Source organism: Diceros bicornis, chromosome 10, assembly GCF_020826845.1.
Source record: "Diceros bicornis minor isolate mBicDic1 chromosome 10, mDicBic1.mat.cur, whole genome shotgun sequence".
NCBI lineage: Eukaryota > Metazoa > Chordata > Mammalia > Perissodactyla > Rhinocerotidae > Diceros > Diceros bicornis.
In genome coordinates this window covers 58,013,148-58,036,987 of record NC_080749.1, presented here as the reverse complement: position 1 = coordinate 58,036,987, position 23,840 = coordinate 58,013,148, and the positions used below count along the sequence as shown (strand labels likewise).

Genomic DNA, 23,840 nt, shown 5'->3' with positions numbered 1-23,840 from the left:
GGCTGGTGTTACACGAGAAAAACAGAACTGGTATTACATGACAGACAGTTCATGACAGTTGGTGGCTCATATTAAATAAAACTGAAAAATGGTTCTGATAAATACCTAAAGATTAGAATACACTGTTTTAAGGGTGGCATAGTAATTAGGTACAAATAAGTAGAATAAAAGACGTGAGGGAGAAATAAAGTATTTGGTTTCATTAATTCTTTCAACAAATATTTAATCAAGCATCTAGTATATACCAGGCATCAATGGTGATGTTCAAGAACGGACAGTTCATGCCCTATAAAAATTATGTGTGAGGTAGGACAAAAAGGCATTTTTGTCATCATCCTACCCCAATCTAACAGGAAATGTGGCACATTACTAACTAGTAACGATTTGCTGGCTATTCTGAATTGTAATTATAATTATAGATCCTACAAAGTGGAATTTGTGTGTGTGTGTGTGTGTGTGTGTGTGTGTGTGCGTGTGCGTGTGTGTGTTTTGGAGGTGGGGCAAGGCGAATGAGGTGACACTAAGCAAATTTAACCTAATATACAGTGCTTCAACTACTAGAGCATCCATTTCCCTACAAGTACTTCTGGAAGTTTTTGAAATCTCAATTAAATATTGAAATATATAAAGAAGCATTTTTTTAAAGTTCCAGTCTCTAATATTTAAGGCTAGATAGATATAAAAGATTTAATTTAAATACAAAAGGTTTTAATTTAAATCTCCTTAACTGTTTGCTTCTGACTAGTATCATAGGTTTTAAGAAAAACCTTTTAAATCCAATTATATATATATTCCCCATAACTTAGAAACTAAAAATTAGGTACACGTACATTTCAAAGAAAAAAAAAATTCAGAGACAACTTGAAATCCAAGCCATCTGGTCATCAAATAAATATAGCACAATTACTCTTAACTATTTTAGTTAAAACATCAATAATTCCCAAAAATGTACTGTGGAGAAGAAAAAGTAAAAGATTAATGAATTTCATCTTTTTTTTTTTTTTTTTGGTGAGGAATATTCGCCCTGAGCTAACCTCTGTTGCCAATCCTCCTGAGGAAGACTGGCCCTGAGCTAACCTCTGTGCCCATCTTCCTCTATTTTATATGTGGGACGCCTACCACAGCATGGCTTAACAAGCAGTGTGTGCGTCTGCACCCAGGACCTGAACCCGCGGACCCTGGGCTGCCGAACTGGAGCGCGCAAACTTAACCATGACACCACCGGGAGAGCCCCTGAATTTCATCTTTTACTAAAGAAATAAAAAATTTCCACTTGCCAATTTCAGGATAGGGTAAAAACAAAACTGAGACATTAATTTGTAATACTCAAAAAAAAGTACAAAAGTAAACTAAAAATTAAGCCCAAGATTAATCTTTTTCTAAGAATACTGTAATTTACCACTAACTTTAGAAAATCCTAAAAATAAAGGACTGAACATTACACGTGAGAAAAATACATAAAAATTGGGCATTCTAAGACATCTTGCTCTAAATTAAGTGTTCACTTGTTCTTGTAAAGAACAGCAAAAAAAGAAAAAAAGGAATAAAAGTAAATATTCACAAAGAACTCAGATTAAGCATAATGTGTATGATATATTTTTTTTTTTTTTTTTTTTTTTTTTTTTTTTTTTTTTTTGTGAGGAGATCAGCCCTGAGCTAACATCCGCCAATCCTCCTCTTTTTTTGCTGAGGAAGACGGCCCTGGGCTAACATCTGTGCCTATCTTCCTCCACTTTATATGGGACGCCGCCACAGCATGGCTTACCAAGCAGTGCGTCGGTGCGCGCCCGGGATCCGAACCAGCGAACCCCGGGCCGCCGCAGCGGAGCGCGCGCACTTAACCGCTTGCGCCACCGGGCCGGCCCCTGTGTATGATATATTTTAAGCTCTGAAATAAAAAAAGACTAGTATTCAGAAAACTACTAATGTACTTAAAAAGGAAAGGAAAAAAAACATAGTCCTGCTAAATGGCACTTTCACTACAGTTCTCATAATCAATCTTACAATCCGTCAAGCAGACAGACAGAAGCCACCCAATCATTATTCAGTCGGTTATAGATGTGAAATGTTTTCTGTTTCTTTATACCAGCACAAAACAATAAGTGACAGGGGGTGGAGTATAGATAATTTATCAAATACTTTTGATTAAACACAATTTCTTTTTAAAAACATGCTAATGGCATGTTTTATACATATACTTTACCATTAAATAAAAACATGACTATGAATTTTTTCCTATTTCATTCTAGCACAACAAATAGCAAATATAAAATTAGCATTAATGGAAAAACACAATAAAATATTTAATATATCATATACAGTCATGCTTCACTTAACAATGGGGATACATTCTGAGAAATGCTTCATTAGGGGATTTTGTCATTGTGCAAACATCACAGCATGTACTTACACAAACCTAGATGGTATAGCCTACTACACACCTAGGCTATGTGGTACCAATCTTTTGGGACCACTGTTGTATATGCAGTCTGTCGACCAAAAGGTTATGTGGTGCATGGCTGTATAACGATTAGACAAGTAAGAGTAACATACCAATCCAACTTCCTACAAATTTTGGACGTAAACCAACACAACATTTTAAGTTGACTATCACATATTACCACAAATCTAATACTAAAAAGGGTATATTAACAACTGCTTGGAGATATCAGAATTTTAGCTTAACTTTCTTTTGGCATTATGAACTTAAAGCCATACCCAAATTTTGCAGCAATGTCATACACTTGTTTTTCATGTTGAAGAACCTTCTCACGGTCCCCCTCAAACAGTAATGTAGCGACACTTAGCTGATTTGGATCAAATCCTTTAAACTACAAAAAAAATTATTATTATAGATAAATCTTATCCTATAAAATAGTAAATCAAAATACATTTTGCTCTTTTTTACTTCTGATCTGGGCTTAAACACACCAACTCTTTAAAAATTGAGCTTTGCAACTTTACATTTCAATCAAAAACAATGCTTGATATAACTATTCAGGTCATTACAATACAATAAAACTATGGGAAAATACTTCATTTCAAAGTATGCCATGGTGTCAACTGTAATGACATATTGGTATGTAAATACAACAAATAACTTGTAAGTTATAACTGTAATAAAGAATCAAATAAAACTACCAAAACGGTAGAATATAATAGAGTAGCAGGATGTAGGAGGAAAAAAGTAAGAACCAATAATAACTTCTTTCTTAATAATATTTTTAAAGGAGATCTGTATAAAAATAAAATATAAAATATCTAAGAACAATCTTACAAGGAAATACAGAACTTCATTAGAAAACTATGTCTAAAAAAAATGAGAAAGACATACGTTTCTGAACGCATAAACTAAGTATTATAAACCTGCCAATTCTTGCCCAAATTAATATAGTAGTTTATTCCAATTCTAATAAAAACCTCGATGAACTTCCTAAAATGGTGATGTTTCTAAAATTTTTCCAGGATAAACAGGTAGGTGATGGCGATAACAAGGAAAATTCTGAAAAACAAGAGGGAGAACTAGACCTACAGCAATTAAATCCATTTAATCCATGGCAAATCAATATAAGACAAGCAGGGATTAGTTAGTTAATGGTACTGTCACAACAGGTTAGCAACTGGGGGAGCAGGAGGTGAAGATTAATTTAGATCTTTATCTCACATCAAAAAATTGAAATAAATTCAAGGAGTAATACAGATAAAAAATATATACTTTAATTCTAATTTAACAAAAAAGCAAGAGAGAGAAGAAAATGATCCTAATCATAGTTCTGGAGGAAGGAAGGCTTTTCTGAGCTTAGAAGTAATTAAATAATCATAGGAAAAGATATACAAATTTGAAATTTTGGCACCAAAAAGAAAAACTCTTATTAAAAAGGGAGTCATGTGACTAGAAAAATTATTTACAACATTTATGACAAAGGCATCTAATAATTTCATTACTCAAAGGGCACACACCAAAGCACCAAGAAAAAAACATGAAGCTGTCACCCCTGGTAAAATAACCTTATTCAACTAATTCATACAAAAATTACATCTAGGAAATACAGGGAAATGGTCAGTCTCATTGGAGTTTCAAGAAACATCAACTAAAATAAAGTACTATTTTCTCCCTGGATTCAGTAAATTCAAAACATAATAAAGCAAAAATCCCACAAGCAATAGCAAGGATTCAACCAAAAAATGACACAGGTGTGTTGCTAGCGGTAGTATAAGCTGATATAACCCCTTAGGAAAGGAATTCAACAATCAAAAGTTAAAAAAAAAACTCCATACTCTTATTTCAGTTCTAGATAACTACTATAAAAGAAAAAATTCAAACTATATAAAATGTTATATGCATGAAACTGTTCAATGCAGTGTTATTTTTAGGAACTTCAAACCTGGAAAAGAATTTAAAATTTCTGAAATTGAATGTATGATTGATTTACTTTATAAAACATTTATTCCAACATGAAAAATAATTATGAAATGTACACAGCAACACGGAAAAAACATAATAGGTGTGAGTGAGGGGGAGAAGGGAGGAAACAAAATTAATATCCTAAGCATCTAAAATTGTAGCATTTTATAAAAATTCTTACCTTTGTAATATAAAACTTTTTTAATCCATCCAAAAATGATGTAAAAATAGAAGAAACCTGAGGTTTAAGAGCATGACCTAAGAAGAAAAAAGTTCATATTTTAAATTAATAACAAGTCTATGTTTTTCAGAAGATCAAGAGTCTACTTAAACTTAGTATCATAAAAGAAAGTTAGTGTTTTCATGACTTTACTTTCTAAAATCTCCCTTTGTTACAACATATTGACATTAAGATCTATATCTTTTATCTTTATCTTCTTTCAAAAGTCACGAACAACTTTGTTTACAAAACTCCTTCTTGGTTTTTTTTTTAAACTCAAATTACTGTAAGTAATTAATACTACCCATAGTTTAGGTTATCTTTCAATGGCACAGTTTATACACAGTAAACTCACTTCATTAATTTTTATTTCATTAAGAACACCCAGTGATGGCTGGTTTTACTTTTATTTTTTTTTAATTATGCAGAAACCATTCAGAACTATAACCAAATATGAAGTCAATGCCACATTTAAGGTTGTTTCTTAATTAATTCTTAATTCATCCAGAATTCTTGGCATAAAACCAGTAATTGCTTCCTTAATCACACCCAGAGAGTTAAAATTGCCAAAATAACATAAATGGAGTCTCAGAGTCTGTTAAATTAACATCTTTGCCTGCAGATTCAGCTTAATTGAGTGAAAGTCTTTTACTGCTTTCTCATTGTTTTCAGAGTAGCAACTTAACTCCCATCACTGTTACATTTAAGAGTTATGCATCTGGCCTTAGTCCTATGAGCCCAATTCAGAAAAAAGTGGCGTACTATTTATATAGGATTTTTATAAAGAATTTTAAAGTCTCTAGTAAATCTAAAATTATCTCCAAATAAAAAGTTTATTTTTAAAAAAGGCTTTAAGGTTTTGGGATTTTCTTTGTTTTTAAAGTCTAGGTCCCTTCTTTAAAATAGGTGCAAACTAGTTTTTTGGGGGAAAAAAAATTTCTGGGGAAAAAAAACTATTACTTGTAGTCTTTTTTCCTCATTCGTCTACTTTTTTTACAGTGAGAATCTGAATCTGTAATATTTATTACATTTTTACTGATTATAATAGGAAACTGTGTTACATAAACGACCAACTGACATTAAGTCTTCACCAGAGGCTAAGAGTTAAACATCCATACTATAACTGAACAGAACAAAACACAAAACAAAAATCAAGGGCAGATTAGGTAGAGATCAACCTAGCAAACTTTTTGAGCTCCTGGATCACAAGTAAGAGGCCTGTTTGGGGATTTTTTTTTCTTTTACTGTAACCTGTCAGAGATGCTTCTGTAGCATAACCAGTGCTTTAAAAGACACCATTTCTAGCAAGTATAAAGTCAGAAATAACATATCATCAAAATACTCATTTCCTGCCCCAAATGGAATTCATCCTACTTTAACAATAATTGGAAATAAATATATAAACATAAATGTATGTGTGTATTGTGTTTTTACAAGAAATTGAAATTATCTGGGGGCTGGCCCAGTGGTGTAGTGGTTAAGTTCGTGCGTTCCACTTCGGAAGCCCGGGGTTAGCAGGTTCAGATGTCGGGCGCAGACCTGCGCACCGCTTATCAAGCTATGCAGTGGCAGGCGTCCCACATATAAAGTAGAGGAAGATGAGCACAGATGTCAGCCCAGGGCCAATCTTCCTCAGCAAAAAAAAAAAAAAAAAGAAAGAAAAGAAAAGAAAAAAAGATATTGAAATTATCTGTTCCTCATACAAGTCTTCTGATTCATGTATCTTTACACAATGTATGATATGTATATGCTCTTCTTAACACACTGAAATTCATATGCACAATTACCACTAACACTAGTGGGAGTTAGTCACATATATCCCTAATACCGAGTTGATGTGATAGCTTTGAAGTATAATTATTGTAAAAGTGTTGCCAACTTTTAAGTGAGTCAAGCATCAGTATTAACTAAGAGGATATTATTTTTACTTATTCTTAAACTAATGTTGTCTATCAAATTAATTACATTCTAAATATGTTCCAGCTATTGTGTTTCATTGTTTTATAGTAAACAAAGGAACTAGCTTTCAAATTTATTAGCTGGACAGTTTGATTAGTGAATTTTGTGTTGTTACAATGTTAATTAAATAATTTAAGAGGATTTAATAAATATCCACATTTCAAAAAAGTGATCTGAGACAGTGGAAAAAGTCTTGGACTTTGAAGGCAGACAGATTTGGGTTCAATTCCAGCTCTATCACGTATGACTTGTGGACTTCTGCTGAAATACTTAGCCTTGAGTTGTTTGTAAACTGGAAATACCACCTTGAGGAATGGTTATGAGAAGATATTTGATAAATTGTGCTATGGATAATGTGCTTAGCACTACACTAGGTGCTATCCAAGATTTGTTTGCCCTCTTTTGCTAATTTGATGATTAAGTCAATCAACATGTAAGAAGTGCCTGTTATGTGACAGGTGCAGGAGATATAAAAATAAACAAGAAACATCACCTAAATTTGACAAACTAGTTTGCAGAGGAAAATTATAGATCATTTCAATGCACTCAATGATATACATCAGTTCAATATACTGAAAATATATCATTTCAACATAATGTATGAAGGGTTGTTATCAGAGGTAGGGGTGATATTAAAAACATTAACAACATTTAACAACATTAAAAACATTAACAATAAGGCTTGTGTTTTGTTAACAACCACATGGTACAAACACTGACCAATCAGCCATATGGCTGCATCGAGGCGCTGAACACCCCTTGCTGTGCTAAATGTTACTCTTTAGTTGCTCGATCATAAAGGCATGGCAGGATATATAGATGGAAAGGCTTCAACGGGTACTGACAAATAAAAAAAGTTATAGACAACCAAGAGACATGATCAGATATTTCCAAAGGATTACTTTGGTGGCCAAGTAAAGGGCAGAGGGAGAGAAGATACAGTCAAGACTGGAGAGGGTAGAACCTACCTTAGAGCACGCTCCTAAGTGCAGTAATGAGAATGTGGAACAGAGATGACAGACAGCCAGAAGGATCTTTTCTTTAAGCCTTCATTTTAAATTGTTATAGATCCAAATTATAAATAAAATCTGGTCAAATCATAGTTAATTTTACAAAGGTGTCTCTGCCTAACATAATTTACTACACTAATAGTATATAAATGGATAATATAGCCTTTTAAATCAGATACATGGCTCTCTTAAGACCTAGATCTCTGCAGGCCAAAATATACAGGTGGCTTGATTTTCACTTGATTTAACTATTTCATTATTTATAGGACACATTTATCTTAAACTTTTATCAGTATAGTATTTGAAAGTAATTTACTTCAAGAAGTAAAAGCTGTGACTGACTTAGAAGACTCTACTTTTAAAACTAACTCTTGATATGTTATGAACCTGACTTCCTTAGTTAAGTTTCTTTATAACTATAACTTTATTTCATTCTTCTCTAAATTAAAATATAAGCTACTCTTAGGAAAAAAAAAAAGCCTGCCTATCTTAGCCTTTAGTATTTATTACGGGACAATCGTTCCCATAAATTCAGGGACTGTCTTGAGGGTACTTAAATTCCAAACTAAATTTTAGCATATGGAAAAAATATAAAAGCAATAAAACTAGCATTGAAAAGATGATAAATTGTGTTAGAAAGTTTAATACTTTAAAGCAAAATAGGAAGAAAAAGAAACAAGGTTAACTGCTACTGAATTCTCCACCTGAATATTCCAAGGGCACCTTAAATACAACCTGTTGTAACATCTTTTCCTACTTCTAGACTGTCATTCAATCCACCCAATCAATCAAATTAGAAATCCGGGACTTTCCTTCAACTCTTCCCTTTATGTAACCTTCCATATCCAGTTGGCAAACTGATCTTCGAAAAATCTATCCCTTACTCCGTATCTCCATTGCTGCTGCTTTGATCCAGGCCCCCAAAATTTGCCTCTTGAACTGTTTCAACTCCTCCTCCCTGCTTGTACCATTCTAATCCACCCTACAGAATGAGCTTTCTAAGATGTAAAGCTGATTTATTTTATTTCCTCTACAAAGAAATCGCTCTGCTGACAAGATAAAATCCAAATCTATCCTGCAAAGCTCTATTCCACCCATCCAGCTTTATCTCTTGCAACAACTCTCATCCCCCCCGAGTCACACAGAACTATCTGAAGTACCCTAAAACATGCCATTGAGGTTTTATAACTTCATATTTTTTGCTGATAAGTGAACAAATTTGGTAGGGACAGAAGAGACCGTCTCAGGCAACCTTCTATTCACCTTCTAAGATTTAGCTCAAGCATCACCCTCCTTTAAGAAGCTTACCTGACTCTCCACCCTGACCTCAAGCAAAATCGAGCAGGATCAACCACCCCTTCATTTGCACCCCAGGGTAGCCAGTGCAGTCTTCCTTCACAGCACCTCCAACACTCCTGCATTTATGTAATTATCTGTCCTCATTACACTGAGAGCTTCCTGAAGGACAGGAACTATGACATTCATCTTTCTAGCTCTGCACTCAGTACTCCTCCTGACACATAACTAGTGTTTCATAAATTTCTGCGGCTTAATGAGCAGATTTTAAAATTACCACTCCTTACTTACCAAACTGAAACTGCTGGTTGTCCATGAGGCGAATAGATGCAGGAGCACACCTCTGTTTTAAAAAGAAAACAATATGATACAATTTAATGTGGTAAAGATAGACAAGTAGAATATGAATATCATCTTTCTGTATTTGAGATCAAGAGCTTAGTTCCTCAGACAAGAAAAAAATCTTAACTTTTTATATAATGATACAAAGACAAATAAAACATTAGCAGCTTCTATAAAATATTTGGCATACACACATATGTTGCCAGATCTTTAATTTATCTGCAACAAGATCTGCTTAATGCCTAGCAAAGACCTAGAGAATTAACTAAATGAAATACTAGGCCTCAAAGTAGATTATTTTAGAAGAAAGTAGAAATTTAAAAAACTAAAATCAATGCCTGGAGCATTATGCCATTTATGAACTATAATGTGTCATCACGTTCTTATACACTTTTAAAATGAGGAAGATGATGGTGGAACTTTTGTGAGTTTTAAAAAATTATCTGCGAAGTCTTCATAGATAAGTCTAGAAATTGTTCTTTCTTTTTATGCCTTCTTATAGTCCATTTTAAATAGAAAAACTATCCTAAGTGTCCAGAATTCTAAGACCTTTCAAGGTTACTCGTATGAAAATAGCAATAAAACTTTGAAGCATAAGATTATGTACCTAAAACGGCACCAGTTATATTTATTTAGGCATATGCTAAAAGCTGCAAGGAAAGAAAAACAAGGAAACTATATATTCATATTAATTTTGTGATGTTAAAAACTACAATACAGGGGCCGGCCCAGTGGCGCAGTGGTTAAGTGAGCACGCTCCACTGTGGTGGCCCAGGGTTCGCACGTTGGGATCCCAGGCACGCTCTGATGCACCGCTTGTCAAGCCATGCTGTGGCGGCGTCCCATATAAAGTAGAGGAAGATGGGCACGGATGTTAGCCCGGGGCCAATCTTCCTCAGCAAAAAAGAGGAGGATTGGTATCAGATGTTAGCTCAGGGCTGATATTCCTCACAAAAAAATAAAATAAAATAAATAAAAACTACAATACAAACACTAGCAAGGTTTGAGTTAGCTACAATTTTTCCATAGAACTAAAGCGCACTGCACTCTAAATGGGATTTTTATTTTCTATGCAAATTTTAACATGGTTAAACTTCTACTGAGAGTGCTTTTAGACCACAAAATTTTGATTCATGTCATAAATTTTTTAAACATTTACCTGAGTAATAACATTTATCAGTAAAATTTGTATCAACAACCTTGAGATTTATGAGAATCACTCAGAGGAAGAAAACTTAACACACATCTTAAATGTGCATTACAACATTTTTGCCATTATTTGCTTTTAATTGAACAAATACTTAATTTTATAAAAACACTCACAATAAACATTTTATTTCACCCAACAAAATGACTAGTTAGGTTCTTATTTTGAACACTATACAACTCATTTACTCACCTTTGATACTAAGGGTGAGATAATTCGATCTATATATAAAAAAGTCACTGCCATAGCTAAAGAAACAGCATTGGGTAACTTTATACACACCGCATAACAATAGCCGATTGCCTTACAATTTATATAATCCTATGGCTTCCAAGCTGCTTTCACATGTCTTTATTTAATATAAGAAACAACCCTGTCAGGGTAGCAGAACTGGTATTATCCCCATTTTACAGGTGAGGAAACAAGAACCAGAGAGATTGAAAGACTTGCCAGAGGTCAGATGATTGTTTAAACAGTAAGCATAGAACTAGGACCAAGATATCCTGACTGCTAGATAAGCAATATTTCAAATGCACCACAGAGCATCCAAACAAATCACTTAAAACACACACACAAACACATATACACAACAGCTTTAAAGTCACACAAGCAAAAATTACAACAAAACTATCTTATTTGCTATTTGGTGATCTTATTAAAAGTATAATAATTATAAAAGAAAATTTAAAAATCTACCACCTAGGTAATTTCAAATCTTGGTATAAAGGTATCTTTGTAGTTGGGTTAATGTTTCTAAAAATGTTACCAGTTTCCAAAATACTAAAGGAAAATCAATTTTCCTGAAATGCTTTAATAAAACGGGCATATCAACTTCTAATAAAACATATGAAGCCTGATTAGACCAAATTTCTTTTCTTTATAAAATAAATAGAATATCATATAACATACATATTTACATGTTTTGGCTTCAGCACACCAGTAAAATATGAGAAAGAATTCAGAGCCATTCTGTCATTATTAGAAAAAGAAAACTTTTAAATTCCTACCAACAACTTGTAAATTCCATCTGCTACTGCAACCCAGATTCTACTTCACCTGTATCTATAGCAGCTGCTATTAATGAAAACAAGCAGCACGGGTACACACACATCAGAAAATGGGAAAAAAGTATATTACATTTAGTATAGTAAACTTCTAGCAGAATTCAATCTCTAAAACAACTAAAATGCAATATGTAGGCCATGATAAAATCTTGGTTTGAAAACACCATCCACAAAATACATCTTGGGGCCAACTGGAATAATCTGATTATAGAATGAATATTAGATGGCATTAAGAAACTACTGCTGATTGTCTTAGAATGGTATTATGGTCATAAAGAAGAACACCTTTATTTTTAGGAGATGTATGCTGAAGTATTTAGAGATCAAGTGTCATGTTGTCAGCAACTTAATTTCAAATAGTCCAGAAAACATATATACAAACAAATAAAACAAGAGCAAAAAGTTAACAACTGTTGAATATACAAGATGGATATTCAGGTGACCATTGTACTACTCCTTCAAAGTTTCTGTTTGCTTAACACTTTCAAATTAAAAAATTGGAAAAATAAGTAAGAAAGCTTCAGGGCACTTGCACATATAGCAACCGATATTCAATAATATTGAACATGATTTTAACTTGACAGCTGAGTCACATAAACTAGTCAGTCATCTACTATTCCTATTTATACTGATGCAGAGTAGATGGTTACAGAAAATACCATCAAAAAAGAATAAGAAGCTAAAGAAAGTTTTTTGTATCTAGATAATAAATATTAAATTAGTTTTCAACATTGTCTTTTTAAAAATTATCAAAAGAAATCAACAGCTTTTTTAAGTCTCATTTTTTAAGAGTGCTACATTTTTTAAAAGTCAGTAAATAGAGTTTTTCAGTTATTGTCATAAGTAAATTCTCATAAGTAAAGCACTCAAATTAAAAAATAGCATCTATACTGTTTTATGATCCTCTGGCAATTGATGATTTGTAAACCACTGTGCATCACTCTAAAAATACAAAGCAGGATAAGTTTTTCAGAATTTTAAATTCAAAGTTGCCACTACAGCTAATTAAATAGAAGTTCCTATAATCAAGACTAAAATATGTTACTGTTTTTAAAAAACAACACTCAATCTGTGTTACTATACCTATAGTTAAGATTAGGTTATGTTTCAATTGCTATTAAAAAAACTCAAACTATTTCCTTTAAAAGTCAGAGACATCACAAATTCTGAGAATTTGAGCTCTAAATTCACTCCCATGCTATTCAATTACGTTATGCTGAGAGTATTCCTCATAGATGAGGAAAGGGGAAAAGGGTCCTTGAGTTAAAGTGACCTCTGGTGGTAGGTGATCAGAACTAACCTGAGAGGAAATATTTTTACCAAGTAATTTTAATGGTGGGTTAATGACACATTCAGGGAATTTAAAGAACATTCAAACAAAATTGCATACTCGAACTGGAGTTAATGAAATAATTGTTTTCTTTCCTACTATGATAAATGCGCCCTTACTAGAATCTCTCATGTCACCTGACTTGTACCTGAAGTGTACTTTATATTGACTAAATAGTCTGAAAAGATATGAGAAAGCTCAATATGGACTAATAACAAAATATCAATATCTTTGTTTTATCTGAGAAAAGAAGAAATAAATAACTACAATGACCTCAAAGCAGTTATACGACTGACTAAGTCAAATTGTTGACCATTTCTTCCCTTTAATGATGCTACAATCAGGAATTTACTTGAATATATAACCTGAAAAATAAAAAACAACCACTCTGATTAGTCTTATTTACTCAGTAGAATTCTCTGCACTAACTTAAAAAGTAACAGATTTCTCAATCAAATCATCTTCTCCAAAAAAACAGTCCTCATAAGAAACACATCAAAAGATTTCTGCAAAATTTGCTTTTATGGAACTAAGTCATATTTCTTTCTTGTCACAGAGAAAACCAGAACTTGCACTTCATATGAGACACATTATTCGAGAATGTGTCTCTTAGTTTATTAGTTACTGGCAAAAGAAATTCAGTATTAACATATTTTAAATGTCTGCAGGATTTCTACTATTCTAACTTCATAAGGATAACCTGTAACATATAAGCACTAAATGGTAGTCCTATATCTCCGGTACCTTGGTTAAAGAATAAATCATCCTTGAATTAAAAGGTTTGTTTCTTCAAGGTGTAAATCAAACTTTGTGTGTAGACTCCAGAATGGCCCAAATTCCTGAGCCTTAAGACTATTCTGGAGATAGTCTACTAATCTCATACTGTATCAGAAGCCAATGCTTCAGTACCAAACCCCTCATACATAGCTATACAAAAATTTAAACACAAAATTTATCATGATATACAAAATCCTTAAGGATTATTAGGAGACAGAAACCATGTCTACTTAGCTTACATAATACCCATTGCACTACGTTGGACATAAAGATAAGAGTATACTATCTCACATAAAAGAAACATAATAAAATAAATTAATAAAAAAGTTCAAAAAAGGATATGTGAAAGAAGAGAATTCTGTTAAATGCAAATTTCTAGATATAAAAACTCAAAATACAGACAGAATTAATTCTTCCTCTAATAAATCAGAATTGATACCACAGATGAAATCATACAATATTTAAGGTTATTGGTATAACTAGTTAATCTTATTGGAAATGACATACTGGCTTACAGCTAGGAGTCTACATTGTAAACAACAAGAGTTTTTTTTAACAAGAGAATTATCTCTTGGTTTTAAAGAATGAAATAAAGCACAGAGTAGATATTTCCCTCCACTTATATTAAGAGAAGGGCCAAAAGTTAATGTCAAACAGTCTCCTAGTCATAATTTCATATTTTCAGTTTAGTAAAGGTATAATGACTTGTTCTGAGTAGCTCCTGGTCAAGAGGATGTCTTATAACTGTCCTCGATTTGAATACATTTTGCTGGATCACACAGTAAAGAATCCAATTAACCAAACATTTGGCTAGGTTATTCTCTCTGCTTTCAGAGGGAAAGAAATACGACACAAAAAAATGATTTAAAATAACAATTCCATTTTCTATATGTAACAAATTATTTATAAGAATTATTGCTGAATATGAAATTTTAAATGTTTTATAATGTAAGTGCTAAACCTAACTCCTTTCAATTTTTTGAACCTCTCTAGGATAAAGCAAGTTGAAAACAGAACAATTCAGAATTGAGATATAACATTCTGAGGTGTCAGACATGAACTATGTATTTCTTCCCAAATTATGGTCTACACTCACTAGAAAAAAACACACTATCAGTTTAAAATTGTTTCTAAAATAAAAGTGATGGTAGGTATAAAGGGCCAACCCTTGTCAAAAGGTAGTGAGAGGAAAAGCTGCCTTTTAATCTTTAATTCTAAAAACCTAGTTCTGATGCTGAGAAAGATAGTTTTCAGAGGAATGCGTACTAATCCGTGCTACACATACAGTCAGCGTTTCCTCTTAATGGAACAAATGGTCCTCTCTCGATACCATAGGGCATAACTCCTAAGTTTTTACTGGAGAGGAAAAAAACCCCAAACTTCAAAAATTGCTCTTGAGCTTGTTGCAACACTCAGTTTTCCCTTCAAACCTTATAAAGACATCACTGCCATTTTTAAACAAACAATAAAAGAGAGTAATAAAATATTATATCTGACACTGATATTCTGATTTAAAAACACAGTTTTCCCCTCTTGAGAGGCTACAGTAGGAAATCTACTTTCAGAGAAAGTCTTAAAAGTCACTTACCCATCTACTGAGTAAAGTTGGAGACTATAGTGAATTGCCACTTATGAGATAGAATCACATTAATCTTCCACTAAATCTTCCTTTTTACCTCCTCATAAGGCACTGAAGTATTGAAAGAGGACAATTCCTCACATGGACAAAGATCAGATGAGAGACCTTAGTAGAATCCTTCTGCTACCAGTATAAGGTTGCTTAATTTATTTCCTTCAGTAAGAATAGTGATGAAAATATACACAGAGCCCACTTTGCTATTTGTGAACAACCATGTATGTTCCTTTCCAAAAGATACTCATCCAAAATACAGTTCCCCATGTCAAATGCAACTTGAGTCTGAAAATATTGTAAAAATGAAAGTGCTATGAAATGACAGTGAGGAATTACAAGCAGCCAACTCACTATTCAATCAAGAATTTGGCACAACCATAAACCATGTACCATCTATTTTAATGGATCTTAATTCTCCTGCTATCAGCTAAAATTCCAAATTGCAAATTGAACGACGACTAGTGCCAAAACCTGATAATTTTCTCAATTTTTCTGTCTGAGAATATTGTTACAAAGCAGGGCAGCACAATCAGTACCATTCTTGAGATGAGATTTGTACACTCTGTAAAATAATATATAAATGCCCCCAAACCATAATACTAGCATTTACCCATTTCCAGGGAAGATAAACATTAATGCTTCTCTACACGTGCATTATCACAGGAGTAAAATGTGCAGGTTCTCCAAACAGTGGAATATTTCCAAATCCCAGTAACTACTCTTAGCAATTGTTTCATTCATAAGAGCAATATTTAAGAATAAAATATTATCTACCTAGGCTTTTAAATCAGTTTCAACTAAGGCAAGCTTTCTAGTCACATGGCATTTATGTCTCTAAAAAACTGTCTTAGTACACAGACCCAAATAATTAAAACTATAGATTAAAAAGGAGCTTTCTTTTTCATCTGTTTTTTAACCACAGGGTGGCACTTTCTATTAATCATCACCTTTATTTATTCCAAGATATATATCCAACATAGTTTGATGTAGTGAATTTAGATTATGGTCATTGTATGAATATCCAAAGAATTTTTTTAACAAACTAAAGGGCAACTTTTATTGACCTACGCAAGATGAAGGAAAATTTCACTCCCTGCTTTTCATTAACACAAGTAGCTCTTCTTCTGTTACTTTCTATCAGGGGCATATTAAATTGTAACAAAAACTGCATCAGAGTGTACCAACTATTTATGTTTAAATCAAATGTTTCCATTTTAATGAAATTATAAACTTAGGATTTTGATACATTTGTACATCATTTCCATTAATGAAACCTAAGGTATATTTACATGTGAGTATTTGCAATGTGGAAAAGCAAATGGAGCACTTAGAAAAGCATAAAATATGTCCACCTCTACTCCAAAGATCAGATAACAGCACTTTTTAACAAGTCTACTAAATCTGTGTTCTACAGAGTGGACATAGTGTGTGAAGGGCCAGAGCTGGCCAACATAGACTGAATGTGACCTTTTAACATCTTTTGTTGAAAATACACACAAATCAGACTAGTTTTATAAATTCTATAACTATTTTTAAAAATCTAATTTGGCATTCATGCTTATTTTCCCATAAAAAATAGAGGCAATAATGGTCAATTAAAAAGATGTCATTCAAAACTCGAACAAGAGAGATAATATGAAGTACATCTTTAATAATACAGCTTTTTGGGGGGCAGAAATAGTCAAGCTTGACAAAGATGAAAATTAAATATAAATGAAAATACTTAACACAAAGAATAAATTATAATACAAAGTGAAAATCTTAGAATAAAAAAAATCACTCATTAAGGAAGATTTGAAATTAACAAGAAAATATAATCTATTTATGGAAAATGTTAGGTTTTGTTTTGATTTTTAATTGGTGAACCTATGGTTATTTTCTTAAAAAAAAACAAAAAACCTAGCTTTCCATTCTTCTAGGTATTAACTCATAGGCAAAACCATAAGGTTCTGCAAATACTTCTTTTATTTCTTAATACCTGGTATCTTAAATTTGAAATTACTTTCCTTGGCCTTTAAGTGATGAAAAGTTTTAGCAACAAGTATTTGAACTCTACGGCTCAGTGCTCAGATATTTACTCCTAAAACTTATTTCCACTACTCCTTTAGTCAATAATCCTGCTTTTCAACATTACTGCCATCTCATTATTTTAGCAAACACAGCATAATACTTACTATACATACAGTCTAGCTCTCTAACCATTACATAATATCCCCAAAGATCTAGTGAATTAGGAGCTCTTATGTAAGGATTTCAACTGTTAACACTCATTTCTGTTTTAACACCACCAAAATAACCTGCCACAAGTTCAAGATTGTTCATTCCAGGACAATACTTTTTTTTTAAACCTTCTTCCCAACCAGGAGTAAGACAATCAAGATTAAGGGGCGTACGGCTAAGTTTTGATGGGGGAAGCAATCTAACTGATAAGTAACTGAAGCTACTTGGAAATTATAAAAATTATCCTTGTCAACTGTTACATTAGGTGATCAGATAGCTGGACTTCCTAAAAGTGGGAAATTGTCAGAAAAAATGAGTGTCTCAGAAAGCAAAACTGAGTGTATGGAGTAAAGTGCACTGAAAATGGTAAATATGTGGGTAGATATAACAGTGTTTTGTTCATTTTAAATTTCTTTAAAACGTTAATACATAATGCTTCTCTTGGGACGCTGGGAAGATAAGACTCTTCACCACTTTCCATTTCAGTACCTTACAAAGTTCACAATGAATATGGAGTACTTGCTAGATACTGTTCCTCTGCCTCATCAGATCCTCCCTCCACTCTGCTCTGGATACCTAGAAGCTGACCTATATGGGTCACATCAGAAAGCTCCCTTTTCCTCAAGATTCTAGTTGGGTATAGCTGATGGTAAGTATTAAAGAACTCTCAGAGTTTGGAGAAAGCAAGAAGAAAGAGGTTGCAGTATATCCCCTTACTTCCTCCCTGGGAAATGGTGAAATAAGAATTTTTCACAAACCATTGTAGTTCAAACAATGAACCAAAAGCCTAAAAAAATGCAAGAATTTCCACACTGATACACAGAAATAAAATTACTTGGCATTATCTAGTCTTTTAAAAACCCTTGATAATATATCCTTTTTTTTTAAGAAGGGAGGAGAAAATGGGAATTCCTTTTAGATTACAGCTAAACATATTATGTTGTATTATGCTATACTATATTATATTACTTAATTTAAGCTACAGCTTAGGTAATATTATAAAACAAAGTACAGCCTACTAGCAGCACATTCTAAGAATTGATAAAGTTTGATTACTTATATTTAATTTCTAAATTTTTGGGCCACTGATATTCAACCATTTATTTTAATTTCAATAAATGTCTTAATTTAAGAAAAATTAAATATTATTTCAATTAATCACAAAATATCTTACCCAAAAATAACTTAAAACATAACATTCAACAAAAGGCAGAGTCATTCAAAGCCATCACCCAAGTACATATCTTACCTTGGCTTAAAATCCTACAGCACTCTTTAAACCAAGAAATAGATAAAAAATTACTGAAAGAAATAGCAACTGCACTTAAAGGGATGATTTTACAACATTACCATTTCATATAGAACTGGGTAGAAACCACAAATATAACACAACTAAATATAAAGATTATATGGGATACATCAAAATCAATTATGCAGTAGAATTTTAAAAATATAAATATATATGGGTGGGTTATTTTTTTTTTTACCTGCTTTGCAATTTCTCTTAAACAGGCTACTCCTTGTTCAAAATTAGGGAAAGCTACTGAGCCATACTTTTGGTATTCAGGGATTGGTCTGATTTTTATTGTAGCTTCTGTTACCACACCAAGAGTTCCTGAAAAAGAAGGGGGAATAATCCAATATATCACATGCCAATTTTCTAAATCATATTTAAATCTATTTTATCTATTTAGTCTATTAATTTATTCTATTACTCATATTTAAATCTATTTAATCTGTTCTATGTGGGGAATAATAGCTACTCAAATCTTTTTAGAAAAACAACTGAGCAAATTTTATAATTTCTAAAAAAAATTCTGGAATACATTTTCCTTAGTTAAGTATAAATATTTTAAAACAGTTTTAAGGTAACCTTTCTCCAAGAAGGTTACTTTGAAATAATTTTAAAAGTATTACAACTTATTAAAAGAAAAAATATTTGAAAAACAACAGGTTTTTATATCTCATATGCATTCATACAAAAGTATATTTTGATATTTGTGCCTATTTTTACTGTGAGAACAATTTATTGGGGCAAAAAGAACTTAACCTTCTATGAGAACTTAGGATGACAGTAGAAATTAGAGGGACTACCACATCTTGCCTTTTTTCCTAAGAATTCATACAAAGAAAAGACAGAGGCAATACTGAGACGCCCTCGTAAGAAACAAAAAAACAGATACTTCAGCGACAAAATAATTATCATAAATATCTAGCACAACAGGACCACCAATGAAACAAATGTTCTCTTCGTTATCACACAGAGGAGTGGGGGACAAATCAGAGAGGAAAAACACAAGTTAAATATAACTACATGATCTAAAATATCTATGCTAAAATATTTGAAGACACATAATTAAAAACAATTATATTCACAAAGGCAGGCTTTTCAAATCAGTGGTTTTCTGATGGACAAATGGTAGAAATTATTATTAATACTATTAGTAAGTTTTCTGAGAATCATGAAAAAAAGAACAAAGACAGAAATCTTTGAAATTGTAGAACTAATTACAACACTAGAATAAAAAGTATCATAAAAATCAAAGCTTCCAATAAATTTATAATATACCTAAAATAAAATAATATATAGTACAAGATTAAAAACTACTATGAGTCTATAAAAAGTAAATTATATTATATCTGATCACAATATGTTCATCACATATACAAATGATTTCCTACTGAGATATCAAATATGACCCTAGGAAGACTTGTAAAATCACAAAAGCTTTGCAAGTTTGGCCTGATTAATATTTGAATAAAAAATAGATACATCTTGTACATTTTAAAAGATAAAAGTGACTAGACTTTCTCTTTTATTTTAGCATCTATATTGAGATATAATTCACAGCCATAAAATTCACACATTTAAAGTATAAAATTCAACAGTTTTTAGTATAGTCACAGATATATGCAACTATCACTATAATCTAAGTTTAGAACATTTTCATCACCCCAAAAAAGAAACCCTGTACCCATGAAACAGTCATCCTCCATTCCTCCACACACATCTCAGCCACTAGACAACCACTAATCTATTTCCGTCTTTATAAATTTGCCTATTCTAGATTATTTCATATAAATAGAATCTTACAATATGTGGTTTTTTGTGACTAGCTTCTTTCATTTAGATGTTTTCAAGGTTCATCCATGTTGTAGCATGTATTAAGTACTTCATTCCTTTTTAATTGTCAAATATTATTCCATTGTATGGTATAACTCATTTTGTCTACCCATTCATCGGGAGACGGACATTTGGGTTTCCTTTTTTTTTTTTTTTTTTACTAGATTACCAGTTTATTATAAAAGGATACAACTCAGAAACAACCAGATGGAAGAGATGCATAGGGCAAAGTATGGGGGAAGGGGTACTGAGTTTCCACGCCCTCACCAGATACACCACCATCCCATCACCTCCACATGTTCACCTAACCAGAAGCTCTCTGAAACCTGTATTTTAGGGATTTTTGTGGAGGCTTCACTACATAGGCATGACTGATTAAACCATTGGTCATTGTTGACTAATTCAACATCCAGCTCCTCTCCCCTCCCCAGAGGTCAGGGGGTGGGGCTGAAAGTTCCAGAGGTTTCCACTTTTTGGTTACTATGAATAATGCTTCCGTGAATATACGTGTACAAGGTTTTGTGTGGACATATGTTTTCCTTTCTCTTGGATATATACATGAAAGCTTTCTTAATTTCAGAGAAAACTTTGATTCTGTTCCATATAACACCCTGCCCTAAGCTACCTTTTCCTGAGGCTAAGTTCCAGGTGAGTGTAGCCAAGGGTGGGAGTGCTCACTTCTTGCATCCAGCCTTAACTGGTGGGACAGAGGCACTACTTTGAGTGGTGTGCTAATACTGGGGTCCTAATCACTTGCCCTAGCTCGTAAAAGGCTGATACCTTGATAGGAGAAGCAAACTGAGAAGACCTACCTTCTTTCTTCCTTTCCCACAGCACTCAGCTCCTAAAGCAGGGGTGTCTTCAGAGAAAAGCATGCCATTGTCCCCACCCTACCTCCAGAGTCATGGCTCAGAGACTTTGTCTGAGAGGAGAAACAAGCCATAAAACAGCTCCTAATCTCTTTCCAAAAGAAATTATTTTCAACAGAGCGTGGAGAAGTTCAAGTCTAAGAACACTCATGAAAACAGTGGAGGATGTGGTAAAAGGCAATTGGAAGGATATAGGTAAATTTACTGGAGATACAAGCTAAACTGTAGGCCAGGTAGTCTGCCTGGGTAGAAACAGTGGAGATGCTGGAAGTCCTAGCTAGAGTAATCAGGCAAGAAAAAGAAATAAAAGGCATCAGAATTGAAAAAGAAGAAGTAAAATTGTCTCTATTTGCAGATGTCATGATTTTATATAGAGAGAATCTTAAAGATTCAACCAAAAAACTGTTAGAATTAATCAACAAATTCAGTAAAGTTGCAGGATACAAAATTAACATACAAAAATCAGTACCATTTCTATACACCAACAATGAATTTTCTGAAAAAGAAATCAAGACATCTATCCCATTTACAATAGCATCAAAGACAATAAAATGCTTAGGAATAAATTTAACCAAGGAGGTGAAAGATTTCTACTGTGAAAACTACAAGACACTGATGAAAGAAATCAAAGAAGACACAAATAAATGGAAAGGTATCCTGTGTTCATGGTTTGGAAGAACTTATATTGTTAAAATGTCAATACTACCAAAAGCCATCTATAGATTCAATGCAATCCCTATTAAAATTCCAACGGCATTTTTTACAGAAATAGCAAAAAACACTCCTCAAATTTGTATAAAACCACAAAAGACCCCATATAGCCAAAGAAATCTTGAGAAAGAACAACAAAGCAGGAAGCATCACACTTCCTGATTTCAAGCTATACTATAAAGCTACAGTAATAAAAACAGTATGGTACGGGCATTAAAACAGACAAATAGACCAGTGGAACAGAATTAAGAGCTCAGAAATAAACCCAAGCATATGCAGTCAACTAATACTTGACAAGAGAGTCAAGAATACTCAATGGAGAAGAGTCTCTTCAATAAATGGTGCTGGGAAAACTGGATATTCACATGTAAAAGAATGCAACTTGACTCCTATCTTACACCACCCACAAAAATTAATTCAAAAAGAGTTAAATGGAAGACCTGAAACCACGAAACTCTTAGAAGAAAACATAAGAAAAAAGCTCCTTGACATGGGTCCTGGTAATGATTTTTTGGAAATCACACTTAAAGCACAAGCAACAAAATCAAAAACAAGTAGGACTATATCAAACTAAAAAGCTTCTGCAGAGCAAAAGAAACCATCAACAAAATGAAAAGACAACCTACGGAATGGGAAAAAATATTTGCAAACCACATATCTAATAAGGGGTTAATATCCAAAATATATAAAGAACTCACATAACTTTAACGGCAAAAAACAAATAATCCAATCAAAAAATGGGCAAAGGACCTGAACAGACATTTTTCCAAAGAAGATATACGAATGGCCAACAAGTACATGAGAAGATGCTCAACATCACTATTCATTAGGAAAATGCAAACTAAAACCACAATGAGCTACCACCTCACACCTGTTAGAATGGCCATCATCAAAAAGACAAGAGATAACGAATGCTGGCGTGGATGTGGAAAAAAGGGAACCCTATGTGCAGTGTTGGTGGTTCTGTAAATTGGTACAGCCACTCTGGAAAACAGTATGGAAGATCCTCAAAAAATTAAAAATAGAACTATCATATGATCCAGCAATTCCACTTCTGGGAACATATTCAAGGGAAACGAAAACACTAACTTAAAAAGATATCTGCAACCTCATGTTCTCAGCAGCATTATTTACAATAGCCAAGACACGGAAACAATCTAAGTGTCCACCGATGGATGAATAGATAAAGGAGGTGTGTTATATATATACAATGCAATACTATTCAGCCACAAAAACAAGAAAATCCTATCATTTGTGACAATGTGGATTGACCTCGAAGGCATTATGCGAAGTGAAATAAGTCAAAGAAAGACAAATACTATATGATATCACTTACATGTGTAATCTTAAAAAAATAAATAAATATGGGGCTGCCCCAGTGGCGTAGTAGTTAAGTTCATGTGCTCTGCTTTGGAGGCCCAGGGTTCACGGGTTCAGATCCCAGGCGTGGACCTACACACCACTCATAAAGCCATGCTGTGGCAGTGTCCTACATACAAAATAGAGGAAGATTGGCACAGATGTTAGCTCAGTGACAATCTTCCTCAAGTAAAAAGAGGAAAATTGGCAACAGATGTTAGCTCAAGGCCAATCTTCCTCACCAAAAATAAAAATAAATAAACAATAAAAACACACCATATTCATAGAAAAAGAGATCAGACTTGTAGTTACCA

At 33.0% G+C, this 23,840-nt stretch overlaps 1 protein-coding gene across 2 annotated transcripts in view; it reads right to left on the bottom strand.

Moving 5' to 3' along the window:
- Positions 1–23,840, bottom strand: part of AGPS (alkylglycerone phosphate synthase) — a 142,210-nt gene that overhangs the window by 37,538 nt on the left and 80,832 nt on the right. The window contains exons 11-14 of one of the 2 annotated variants that reach the window (XM_058549315.1): positions 18,951–19,078; positions 9,182–9,233; positions 4,587–4,663; positions 2,719–2,831 (exon numbers count right to left, since the gene is read on the bottom strand). In XM_058549315.1, coding sequence (XP_058405298.1) covers positions 2,719–2,831; positions 4,587–4,663; positions 9,182–9,233; positions 18,951–19,078 — 370 coding nt within the window. The remainder of the gene's footprint in view (positions 1–2,718; positions 2,832–4,586; positions 4,664–9,181; positions 9,234–18,950; positions 19,079–23,840) is intronic. The other variant, XM_058549317.1, reaches the window with a different exon arrangement.